General features: G+C 41.3%; 1 protein-coding gene across 11 annotated transcripts in view; it reads left to right on the top strand.

The window, feature by feature from the left end:
* The window catches only part of tjp1a (tight junction protein 1a), a 102,571-nt gene extending 89,483 nt beyond the window's left edge, over positions 1-13,088 (top strand). For 5 of the 11 annotated variants that reach the window (XM_084361005.1, XM_084361003.1, XM_084361004.1 and 2 more), the window contains 10 exons: positions 771-1,022; positions 2,184-3,002; positions 3,165-3,247; positions 3,409-3,585; positions 3,738-3,844; positions 4,012-4,271; positions 4,757-4,911; positions 4,997-5,217; positions 6,411-6,554; positions 11,278-13,088. In XM_084361005.1, coding sequence (XP_084217131.1) covers positions 771-1,022; positions 2,184-3,002; positions 3,165-3,247; positions 3,409-3,585; positions 3,738-3,844; positions 4,012-4,271; positions 4,757-4,911; positions 4,997-5,217; positions 6,411-6,554; positions 11,278-11,372 — 2,313 coding nt within the window. In that variant the 3' untranslated portion in view covers positions 11,373-13,088. The remainder of the gene's footprint in view (positions 1-770; positions 1,023-2,183; positions 3,003-3,164; positions 3,248-3,408; positions 3,586-3,737; positions 3,845-4,011; positions 4,272-4,756; positions 4,912-4,996; positions 5,218-6,410; positions 6,555-11,277) is intronic. The other 6 variants (XM_084361002.1, XM_084361010.1, XM_084361006.1 and 3 more) reach the window with 3 other exon arrangements.
* The last annotated feature ends 302 nt before the right edge of the window (positions 13,089-13,390 follow it).

The raw sequence follows: 13,390 nt of genomic DNA, 5'->3' as shown, positions 1-13,390 counted from the left end.
TTTTGTGGTCAGGTATTTATCGCAATATATAAATATTATATATAACATAAATATATCTATATTTATTATATTATTTATTTTATCTATTTGCCTTAATGTGTTTGTTGATTGATGTTTGTGAGCGTGTGTTTTTTATTTTTGAAAAGGAGAAGAACTTGAACTTAACGTTTTACTGTTACTCTTGTACTCTGTATTACCACAAGATGTCTTATTGGTGTGACTGTTGCTGATGTCACTGGGAAAAGAAACTTATGTTTGTCTAAGTGTCTGTACCAGTACTCACCTATGTGCACTTCCTACCTTTGTTCTACCTGTGATTGGGACTGTGACGCTACGACACAAGAAAGTATTATGTGCATGTTGGAAATGCCAGTGTTAATCCAGTGTACCTGTGAAATGTATTAATCAAAAACCGATTGGCCGCTGTGATACCCAAATCTAAACGTTTGTCGTCTAATGATGTGTTAATGGACATAAGAGGAAAAAACAAAGAAACTACTGTATTGTAACCGCAGCATTAAAATCAAATTAGTATACTCTAACGATGAAAACTTGTCCTGCTGCTAATTCCTCACTCTCACATGCCATTGATTGATCTCCAGATAGTGTTAAATGTGAAGGCGGGTGATTGGCTGTTTGAATCCGTGTAAGTTGTAGGCACAAGTAAGAAGCAGGTCGTTGTAGGGCGGCTGTAAAGGTAGTTGCACTTGTTACAACTGCACCCTAGTGTGTCAGCGCGTGTTATTAAACATTTCTGAACCACTTCACAGAAAGCAGAAGCCGCTGCCGTCCCTAGCATCCCCCAGCAGCCTGAGCCCCTGGCTGAGACAGTGCCCCCTGCTGTCGACGTTACTGTAAAAACTGTAGGGGGTCTGAGCCCTGACGAGGCTCCTGCAGCTCCTCACAGCCAGCCAAGCCCCATCCCAGAGGCTGGCTCGCTCAGGAGGCCCACACCTGAGCTAACCCCTCAGAGCGTGACACCAGAGCCTCTACAGTCTGGACCGGCAATTTCAGAACCAAAGGTATCCATCTGACCGTCACCGGACGCTCCGTGACCCGGGCCCAGCTCAGCTCGGTCTGGCCTGGCTGACCTCCTGTGCTGCTGCTGCTGCTGCTGCCTGTCTACCTACCTACCTACCTTCTGCTGCCACGCTTCTCTCTCTCTCCTTCCACCCTGCATGTCTGCTGACCACAGTGCTGCCCAGAAGAGACAGAGATGTGTGTGTGTGTGTCTGTGCGGGCGAGTGTGTATGTGTGTGCACGTGCCAGAGTGCGAGCAAACGCTGGTAAACAACAGTGGGCTTGGAGTTGATGGCTGCGCTGATATGCCTATATGTAGAGGAGCAGTGGACATCCTGCAGCTCTCACTGTTGCTTATCTTCTTTGCATGGCTGTAACATGTTTGCCTCATTCTCTGTTAACCACTAGAAGTAGATCTGTTTGTGCTGTATTTATCAGTGAAGATTGAATGGATCTTGTAAAAGTAGCCATTAATTTTCCAACCATTTTGTAATGTAAAGTAAAAGAAGTGTTTGTCAGATTTGGATGGATAATTAATGGTTACTTGTCAGAAATCAAAATTTTAAATATGTTTTTTTGTACAATGGGTATGTGCTTGTAACGTTAAATATTATTGTGGATGTTTAAGTTGCCTTTTATAATTGCACCAAGACAGTGGGTGACATTTTCCCTTGTGAATGCACACAATGTGTGGGAAAAACATCAAATGATTAGACAGACCTTCTATAAGTTGTTAACATACTTCTATATAACATTTTCACAATTTGTCAGTTTAGACAAGAAAAATGCTTCCCATTGTTTTGTTGCATTTCTTTTGATCAACTTTGTTGTTCTTTGTTTATTTAATTTTAGTGTTTAATTTGGGGTTGCAGTGTTAAATTGTGATGTTTTTAAGCTGATGTGTTTGGCTGTGCTGCGATTTCTGTTTATCTAATACATTATCTGACCAGTAACCCCTCCCTCTCAGTTTCTCTATTGCAGGTCTTTCCCTTCTCGTTTCCTCTTCTGCAATTAATTTCCTGGACTTGATTTAATATTCTCCTTTTCTCGTGCTTTAACTGATTTTCTTTTGTTTTTATATCACATATTTTATGTTTGTGCAGTATGTTATTGGATCATGTGCAGCTGTTAACCTTTTTCTTTGTTTTGTATTTGTTCATTAGATGTTTCAGAAGGATCCATACAGCACAGACAACACAGGGAGAATTGGTCACAGCATGAAGCCTGTGACTTACAGCCCTCAGCAGGGATATCACCCTGACCAGCCATACAGAGATTACGACCACCCACCCAGTCGGTATGATGTCAGCAGCAGCGGAGGTGGTTACCCAGAACCAAAGTACCGTAACTATGACTCTAACCTGCCCTACGAGAACAGTGTGCCTCACTACGACCAGCAACAGTGGAACCCGTACAGTCAGCCGCTCTCTACTGCCAACTCACAGGGCTACGATCCCCGTTTGCCATACGGTGATGGCCCTGATTCCCAGTACACACCTCCTTTACGCTACGACGAGCCCCCACCTCAGCAGGGATTCGACGGACGGCCTCGCTATGGAAAACCGACGGGTCCAGGGCCCGTCCGTTATGATGATCCTCCACCTCCTGCTCCAGTGTCTGACCTGCACTACGACCAGGATTCTCACCTGAGTACATTCCCCTCAGCTGCCCGTTCGCCAGAGCCCGCTGCCCAGCGGCCTGCCTATAACCAGGGACCAACACCGCAACAAAAGAGCTACAAACCTCAGCAGTATGACCCCATTCCTGTGAACTCTGAAACCAGCCCCACACCACCCCCCAAAGCAGAGGCCCCCTCGCCTTCCCCTGCGGACGCTCCAAAGCCTGTCCCCGCCAGAGAAGAGCAGCAGGATGACCCCGCCATGCGGCCACAGTCGGTCCTGACAAGGGTCAAGATGTTTGAGAACAAGCGCTCTGTGTCAGTGGACAGAGCCAGAGATGCAGGGGATTCAATTGGGAACAAGGTAAACTGTTTGCTTTGCAGACATATTACATGAAGCTTATAAAGTTAGATGATTTTCTGAAACATTCTCCTTTTAAATTTCTTGAGAAATTAGCCCATTAAAATTGAGCATTTATGATTTTTTTCATCCTACTGACGAGCTTTATTGTTTTTACTACTATAGGCAGCTGATTTACCTTTGAAAGCAGGAGGAGTAATCCCTAAGGCAAATTCTCTGAGCAACCTGGATCAAGAAAAGACCTTTAGGTAAGTCTATGCTGCTGTTACTGTGGTTCCACTCACCCTGATGTGTCAGAGTCATATTTGAATAGAATTGTGTGATAAGTCACATATTAATTTTCACATGGTGTCAGCCATTTCTCATTGTAAACTTTTCTTCTCCTGCTCTGACTGTTTCACCAACTCAGAGCTCCAGGTCCACAGAAGCCTCACTCCAGCGTAGCAGACGACATAGTGCGCTCAAACCATTACGACCCTGATGAAGACGAGGACTACTACAGGAAACAGCTGTCTTACTTTGACAAGCTCCAGACCGGTCCCAACAAACCCCAGCCACAAGCACAAGCAAGCCACAACTTCCCCAGGTGATTCTCCGTCCCATCCACACTCCCAAGCAATCCTAGATTGAGGATATTAATGTGTCTTTTCCAGCTATCTTAAACATCCTTTAAAGTGTTTATGTCTTGCTCATTTTTACTGTGGATCTCAAACTGATGGTTTTCTTTTTGTCATACAGGACAGAGTCAGTGGAAAAACCAAGTCCAGTGGAGAAAAAATATGAACCAGTTCCCCAGGTGACGCCTGCTCTGCCACCAGCCACACTGCCCAAACCTGCACCTGAAGGTACTTTATTCTCTCAGAGATAAGAAAAAGTCGTCAGGATTTAAGACTGTAGTCACGTCAAGATGCATCTGTGTTCTGTATCACACTGTATTGTGTCTAATGAGAGACTTTGCCTGCACACATACATGCACGTGACAACTCAGCTGACCCTCATGTCTCTCCCACAGCCAAGGCTCCTGCCCGAGAGGACACTGTCCAGACCAACTTCCTGCCTCACAAGAGTTTCCCTGAGAAGTCTCCAGTTAATGGCACAAGTGAACAACCTCCGAAAACTCTCACAAATACCGGGGCTCCACCAGTATCCAGCTACAACCGCTACACGCCTAAGCCCTACACCACGTCTGCCAAGCCTTTTGCTCGCATGTTCGACAGTCCTAAATTCAACCACAACCTTCTGCCCAATGACAAGCCAGAGATCGCTCCCAAGGTAAGATGATGTTGGTTTGCAGCACTCCAAGGAGGGTCAAATACACTGTAAGATGTCAGACACTAAAGCAAACGAAGTATTCTAATTTTGAAAAAAATGTCATTTTATATTTAATTTGCTATATTTTATAAGCAGCGAAAACAGGAGAACATTTTTCAAATAATGGGTTCAGGGTCAGTGATTTTCAATATTTGTATGCGTTTGTGTAATTTTGGGTTTGTTCTATCTCGTACTGTCCTCGCTGTGTATTTACAGCTTTTTACAGTTGGTTACAGGTGATAGTTCCCTTTTAAAAGATCTTCTGTAACTGTGATTTTGTCACTCTTTGTTGGTGAATACATACACAGTTACCTACTAGTTACCTACTAGCTCATTCATTTAGAGCTGAATTATAAAAACACATGTGTTACTGAAAGCTGATCCACACACACAGTTGTCAGTGGCTGTGACTTATACATCACTTTACCCTCCTGTGTTTGGGACAGGGTCGGAGCTCCAGTCCAGTAAAGCCTCAGATTCCCCCACAGCCCCAGAACACAGACCATGACAGCGGTCTGGACACTTTCACACGCACTATGGACCACCGTTCCAAACACCAGCACAACAACATCAACGCTGTTCCCAAGGCCATCCCCGTGAGGTAACAAACTCAGTCTGACCCGAGATTAAAGCTAACACATTCTGTTGTACATGAGTGTGTGACACTAAAGGTATCTGTCTCTTAGCCCCAGTGCCCTGGATGATGACGAGGATGAGGATGAGGGCCACACAGTGGTTGCAACAGCTCGAGGCATCTTCAACTCCAATGGTGGCGTCCTGAGCTCTATTGAGACAGGTGTCAGCATAATTATCCCACAGGGTGCCATCCCTGAAGGTGTGGAGCAGGAGATCTACTTCAAGGTCTGCAGAGACAACAGCATCCTGCCACCGCTCGACAAGGAGAAAGGTAACTTATCAAACGTGCCGGGGGGTTTCTTTCTTCCCATCTAAATTACTGGATGCTTGTGAAGCCAGTTCAAATTGTTCATTGGGATGATATGCTGGATCTGAAGTAGGATTGCGGCGACTATCGACCACTGAAGAGACAGTCACCAATAGCTTGTGTACGTGCCAGTTATGAGCTTAAAGTGTCTATAATCAAAAAAGCTTTACGGTGAGTTTGAGCTCATTTTTTAGCTGTCTGCCTGCAATTTCACTGTTTTGGTTCACTCCCACCACTCTTATAGTGTTGTTTTAGGCTGCAGCAGGCAGCTGTTTTCCGTGAAATAGCTCTCAAAGACCTTGTGCACCACCTGCTCAGTACAAGACAGCAGACAGACACAGTTAGAGACTAGCTGCTGAAGTATTTAGCAGCCAAAGAGCTAGATATTTACTTCAGGAACCGTGAAGAGACTGAAAATGGCTTTTAGAGTGTAAATATTGGACTTAATTCACCAGAGGCATGACTCCAAATGAATGATAATGTTGCTCTTTAACTGGTGGATGTGATATTGGATGTACTGTTTGCCAACAAGTTCAGTTTATCGACTTGAAAGGTGGTAAAATGTCAATTTTGTGGCCACAACTCGTCTCCGCTGTCCCAGTGGTCAAGGGATAATCATTTATATATTGATCAGGGGTTAAAATGTATCCTCATCAGTCTGCTGCAGTAACCCACTACTTCTTAAATATTTGTCTTGCATTAGGAACCAGAGTACCATTAAAAGAATCAGCCGTAGGTTGTACTGCTTCTAGTGAATATTGAACAGACAGAAAGTTTTCCTGGCAAAAGCTTCACTTTAAGCACTTTGAGGGAAACCAGCATTGATATTGCTCAAATTCTGCTCCTAAAATATGAAAAATCTGCTGTAGAAATCCAATGTGAGTGTTAATAATGTTGTTACTTCATCACTTAACAGCCTATACATGGCTGCTGTGTAGGATGGATACACTACCCACACCCTGATGTGAGAAACAGGATCTTTTAGTTACAGATTTTTATTAACTGAGGTCTGCATGAGTTTAATCCAGCTGTCATCTGCAGGCTGTATTAGAGTGCACTGTTGGGAAATAAAGTTACATTTGAGACCTACTTGTGTGTTTGTTTACTTCTAATCGTCTTGAAGTGAGTTTGTAACCACCTTCTGTTTGTGTTTACAGGAGAGACTCTGCTCAGCCCTCTGGTGATGTGTGGACCTCATGGCCTCAAGTTTTTGAAGCCTGTGGAGCTGCGCTTACCTCACTGTGCGTCAATGACCCCTGATGGTTGGTCTTTTGCTCTAAAATCCTCCGACTCCTCGTCGGGTATGCTGTGCTCTCTGTTCTTCCGGGGTCGTTTGGGCTGGCTGTGTGACAATTTGAGGGTTGTGGGTCACTGTTGAATCAGCTTTTACTCCTAGTTTTGGTTCTCTTCATTAAAAAAATTAACTAAACAAGATCATTTGGTCACTCAACATGTCTGAGAATCAATCTAGAGGTAAAATCTGTCTTTTTTTTCTATAATTATGGCTTTGGTTGATTCATTTTCATCATTTATACTAGTTAAATCACTCACTTAATCTCTTATTCACTGTATCACTGGTTTTCTTTATTTAATGCTGATATCAGACTCTCACCTTTGTTTTCACATGCTGAAATTGCAGTTTTCCTCTCTCGGTTTTCAGTCACCTTAACAAATTTCTCTGATTTCATTTAACATTCATGCTTCAGACACTTACAGTAGCTCTACAACAATTTAATTTCATTGGGTTAAAGTTGTAGTGCATGCTGCTCTGCTAAGAGTGATTTTTTTTCTCACATAGCCACCCAAATCCTAACCTGGAGAACAGCTTTTATGATGTCCCAGAAACTGGGACACTGTCATAACCAATAGTGCTTGTCATTATCCTGCAAAAAAAGAAAAGTTACACAAAGACATCTTGTTACCATGTTAAAAGATAGCTCTCTAAATTTAGCTTCCACCCTCCTCAGCGTGGAAACAGACTGGCCTCAGTTTGTTTACTAAAAGAACGCTGGTGTATGAAATTGGATGTGGGAAAGACAGGGAAGGATAAGAAGCAAATAAATAATAAAGCATTGACAGCTCTCAGTGGCTGCAGGAGATTCAAACACTTTATCCTTTATTTTTGGTCTGATAGTCCACCACTTAACAAAGAAGTTCCCATAAAAGCCCAAATAAAACCACAAAGCAGAAAGATGTTTGTGAAATCTGTATTTATATGTAGCATTAAAATTAATCCAGACAGAAGTGAAATAAAGAGAGAATGCTGCACGAATTCTGTTAATGGGAATCAAAACCAAGAAAAGCTTCTTTAAGCAGGTCAGTATTTGAATTGATTATGTAGCAAACAAGCTCAAATTTGAGAAATAATGTAAGTTGAACTCCTGCTAAGAAAGTGTAAGTTTTCTTAATACTGTCCTTCACATACCCATTCTTCAAAAACAGTGGTAATTTGGGCAGTGGTCAGGATTAGCTGCTAATTAGCCTCATTTTAAGGATGAGACTTGCAGGGCTGAATGAGATGTGAGCTCACTCCGTTGTCCTGCTGAATTGTTGGAGGATTATCAGGCTGCGTTGTAATCCTCTTATTGTAAAGCAAGGCCACTCTCTGGCCTCCTCCTGCCCCCTCTGTGGTTTTCTTCTCACTTTGCTTCACTGCTTCTCCTCTTTTCCTCCTATACAGCTCTCTGCATCTTACTGCCCCTCTGCTGTGTATGTTGTGTTATTCTGTCGATGTGTTAACTCGTAGGCTTAAATTAGATCCACTGTGATACACTTTACCTCTGAATTAACTTCTGTTAATGTCGAACAGAATCTGATTTGAAAATCTCATGAAACGTTAGATATTAATGATATCGTTCAGGCATTATTTTGTGATTGACCACCTTTGCTATTTATTGTTTGAAGGTACACTGTAGAGTTTGTTTGTTTTTACCATAATGGTGCTATAGAGTAATGTTTTGACCTGTTGGTGTTCAGCAAGCATGCAAGTAATGAGATACACATTGCTGCCAACAGTTTCAGGGTGTTTTGATCCGACCATCTGGGAGTCCTAAAGTCCCCAAAAACTTGGCTGTAAAACAGCAAAATGCAGTGAAGAAGACTACTAACTGATGTAAACAGATATAAATAACCCAGATTTTATCAACACTGTCATATTTTGGGTTAAAAACAAATCCTTAAGCTTGAAGGTTCATCAGTTTGACAGAAGTCTTGACACGAGGCCCATTTACTGAAGATTGTCAGGATCTTGCAGACACTTCTTTGGCCTTCTTCTTCAGATGGAGCAAACTCCCTGAGCAAACTCTCTCTGCTGATGAAGGCCACAAGATATGGCTGAAAGCTCCAGAAGATGTATGATAAATTGACCTTTAGTTCAAAGAATTAGTCAAATAGGAGAAGAAGTTGCAGCTAACATGAGGCTTTGAGGAAACACTGGAGCTGAAACTATGAGTTAATCAGTCGATTAGTAGAGTGAAACAAAATAAATCAAAAACCATTTATTTTCAAGCAAAAATGTTAAACAATCTCTTCAATATCAAATGCGAAATTTGCTGTTTTTCCTCTCTTTTAATATCACTTAAACTGAGCTAGCTCATTGAATTCTGGGAGGTTATAGCAGGAATTGTCCGTGTTGTCTTTTTATTGACACATTTATTAATCTAGAAATGACCTGACAGATTAATCAATACTGAAAAAACGGTTGCTGCAGCCTCGGGATACACACATGCGTTTATGGTGAGAAACACTATGTAAAAATACATGTTAATTTACAAATCTACCCAGGTTACCTTTAACAACATGTTCTGGGGTTCGTTTTAATATTGTTACTCTAAATTTAAAGGTCAGATTTCCTCCTGAATTTCATCTGAAATATTCAAGAATCTGAAATGAAAATCAGCTTTGACTTTCCGTTACCACTCTGACCACTTGATGTGGGACTGAAAGTGAATTCTCACCTGACTCTGGAAGGTGATGTCTCGCAGGCAGACATCAAAGACAGGAGCAGAAAGCGACAGGCTCGTAACTCAGATGCAATTTTCTGTTTGAAGTTCTATATATCCGTATATGGCCAGCTGCCTTCTTTCATCCGTCTCTTCTACTGTGTTTAATGCGGGCTACAAGAAACACCGGCTCTTGATTAGCATCAAGGCTAAGCTCACCCCCTCACAGACACTGTGTGTGTGAAAGAAAATAGGAATGAGTAAAGGGAAGAATTTGAATTCTGGCAGGCATCGAGTTGTTTTGGGCTTACCTTGAGCCAGTATTAGCAGCCAGCTCGAACAAAAGCCTCACGAGCGGCTAAATTATACTCACTGATGAAGACGTTCTCGTTAGAACTTTAAAACAAAGGGCTGCCTCTTTCTTTTATTTTGCATAGATTTTAAAAATGTTCTTAGATTTGTACTTGGACTTTCATCATTTCACTGCTGGGAAGATGGCCCTTGCACGAAACTGGGCTGTTTCTGCAGTAAAAAGATGTTTTTGAAATCGGTGCTACATGAACAGAGAGAACGGAGATAAAGTGCTGTAGTTTTTCCTTTTTGCTCAAAAGGTAGAAACAACTAGAATGCTCTGTGCCGCACCTGCACCGATAAACACTCCCACTGGTGGGTGACGTACTGCGAGTTGGGCAGTGCTTAGTTTTGGCTGTAAACAGTCCACTGAAGTATGTTTCTGAAAACATTTTAAGCTAGAAATATACATTGAACAGGATTGTAAGTCACCTTTTATCAGCACTAACGTGATCATCCACTGCCTTGTTTAGACAGCTTGATTGGAGTTTGGTGAGACATCCCTTACTCGCTCGCTCTCTCAAGATCGGACTGTACTCTGTGTCCATTAATGCACGCTTAAAAAATGCAGAACAACAATCTGTATTTGCCAAAACGTGTCATCTGGAGGATTCTAGGGCTGTTGTATCAGATTTTTGCTAGCCAGAAAGTGCGTTCTGATGCTGATGAAGACGAGATCACGGTGATGGAAGACGGGACTGAAGCCAGGGGACAAATATTATTCAGTGGACTTAATAGGTTGCCAAACACGCAGCTTGGACGTTCATGAAACTCATACACAGGCTGCAACACGTGGCAGTTTGAGATGCATAATAGTAATAATAATATAATACAATGCACTTTATATCAATAGCACCTTTCAAAACAAGGTGCTTCACAGAATATAATACATTACAATTTAGGTGCAATAGCGAATCATAGAGAAATAAAACAAATAAAATGCAATAAAATCAGGGTTCAACAGCAATAAGCAGAAAATATAAAACACAGAGAGATGAAACAAAATATAAAAGCGCAACATTAAAACCAGCAGGAATCAGCATGAAGATCACATACTTCAAGTCAACCTTGCTTAGAGATAAGATCATTTCCAAGTCAAAGTAAAGTAAAATTAATAAATAATTACTTATAATTTTCTGCTAAATTACGCCAAAGTCTTTTTTATAAGTGAGGCCCCTAAAACAACAGATGATCCTCTGGTTTATTCTATAACACCCTGGTTTTAATACGAGCCATCGTGTCCATCGATGTGAACGAGGAGGCTGTATTTATATCGTCACATGTACAGTTAGCCTGTGGTGCATCGATGGACCTCTGCTGGGCCGCTTACTCTGATTGATTACTGGAACTTTCCTCTTGGCACAGACCTGAATGTTTATAATTGCAATTACACACAGACCCCAGAGTGACTGAGGTTTAATTTGCAGTCAACAAGAGGCTGGGGACGTTCAATAAAAATACGGACCTGCTTTTACTAGTCTCTTGTGTCACTGTGTTTGGATATAGGCCACAAGAACATGTGATATCATGGCTTTAACAGTAAATGCAGTTTCCTCTGGTAGCCAGGGCGGGTAATACACTGACTAGGGATAAGAACCTCACATCTAAATGAGACAAGTTGCTGATGAATTTGTCATACAGACGAGTTTGCAAGTGCTTATGAAAGCTTCAGTTATTACATAAAAAGCCGCTGTTATCACTCACCACCTCCCTCCCATCTGTCTGTCTGCAGGTGACCCAAAAAGCTGGCAGAACAAGTCTCTCCCCGGAGACCCCAACTACCTGGTGGGAGCCAACTGCGTTTCTGTGCTCATCGACCACTTTTAAGGACGGACGGAGCAGCAGGTGTGATGTTACTGAATGTGAAGCCGTGGGGGATAAAATGAAGAAGATGGATACACATAAACACATACATTCACACAGATGCACTCCAAATACACACTCACACACACACACACACCACATGATGGAGTATGAAGAAGACCCAGTCAGTGCTGTTTACTGCACCCATGGATGAAGGCGAGACACTGATGATCGTTACAAGCTGTTCTTTAAACTTTTCTCCCCGAGTTGAAGTTTTGATGTGAAACCAGTAATGCATGCCCCATGCCACTGAGGATTGACACTATATATACGGCGATGTTTAATGTCATTTTTACATGAATTTAAAAAGGATGGATGGTTTTTGAGGCAGCGTACATGCTTCGAACAATGTGTCGGTATATTTATGCTATATATGCATACAGTATATATAGTAGTATAGAGAAGATTTACTAAAAATTTTACTCATGAATTCAACTACCGGTCTTTTTTTTTCAGTTCGGGTGGCTCCACGTTTTTTCCACTTTGAGGGATTTTAATGAAGGTTTGAGACGTGAAGTAAAAAATGGTGATGCAAGTATCTGTTGAAGGCAAAACACAAGTTGGATATGAACCCAAGCAGCACACTTTTTCAAGACGTTCTTCCTCTTCTTCCTCCTTTTCCTACAGTAATATCTTGTAGCTTAATTTCTTACGGAGTACCACGTCTCTCCTTCCAGCCTGAGGGAGATCTATGCATGTTCTTTACTCAGGTCCAGTAGCCTCCTCAGTTCCTTCCTCACATCTGTTTCTCTTCTTCTTCTTCTTCTTCTTCTTCTTCTTCTTCTTCCTCTTCTTCTTCTTCTTCTACTACTCTTCTTCTATCTTTTTTCTCTCTGTGCACTCTTGCACTCACACACAAATAAGCAGTGATGCCTTATCTGCAGATTATTCACTTTTCATTAAGAGAAAAAAAGAATAAGTTATGATAAATTATGGTATAATGTCATTTGTTTTTGCCATTTCGTTGTGAACCCACTGTATAAATGAACTTGGGTTGAGCACACAATAACAGTCGATAAAGGATAACAAAGGTATGCTCTTCTTTTATCTGCTATGCATTACTTAAAAGAAAAAAAAACAACAACAGAAAAGAAGTGGCTGTAAATAAAGCTAGTATATTGCCTTGTTTTCTTTTGTTTGTAAATGAACTTTTTGTATGTCTTTCTTTTTTGTATAAAACTTAGAGAAAACATGTTTTAAAAAGTGGAAGACAGTGAACGTGGTTATCTTTGTATTCTGGATATACCCTCGAGCCTTGGAACTTGTAACCTAACAATAATACATCACACCTTTTCTACCGATATACTCAAACCATGTTAACGGTCACGAAACTTAAGAAAATAAAATAAAAAAAGAAGGTCTTTTTACGGCTCTTTAAGGATCGGGAATGTGCGTGGGCTAAAATACATTTAAAACATGTTTCTTTTCAAAGGGTGTGCTCTCAAAGTGTCCCCCTCACTGATTTGTGATACTGGATGCTGTATCGTGTGCCCTTAAATGTATTTTTGTACTAATAGACAATATATGATGTATGGCACACCAGTACCATTTTATTTTTAGATATAACACGGCTTTAATTGGATATTAGCTCTTCACGTGTGGCTGACTTTTTTTCTCTTCTGCAACACAATTTTAAGTATACCACTGTATTAATAAATAAAATCATTTTTAAAGTAAAAAGTGTGTCTGTGATGTTTTCTTTTACCTTTTTCTAAAGTTAGAAGTTGCTGCTGTCTTTCCTTTTCACCTCTGCCGATCACAACTTCTCTTTCGCATCATTTTTGTAGGACTGCTTGAACATATGTAGATATCTCATTATACAATGTACACTTAAACAAAGACCCACAATCTTAACGACCAAGTGAAGACAAGCTACACATCAAACAAGCTCAACTCAACCTCAGTGTGTCATATCTGCTCAATATAAATTAACACATACATCATATTGAACTCAAATACCATTTTCTCTTTTTTCACCAACT

This window comes from Pagrus pagrus, assembly GCF_965226575.1.
Source record: "Pagrus pagrus genome assembly, chromosome: 1".
In the NCBI taxonomy this organism is placed as follows: Eukaryota; Metazoa; Chordata; class Actinopteri; order Spariformes; family Sparidae; genus Pagrus; species Pagrus pagrus.
Note: the sequence above shows the minus strand (reverse complement) of the source record. Positions and strands in the feature narration are given on the sequence as shown.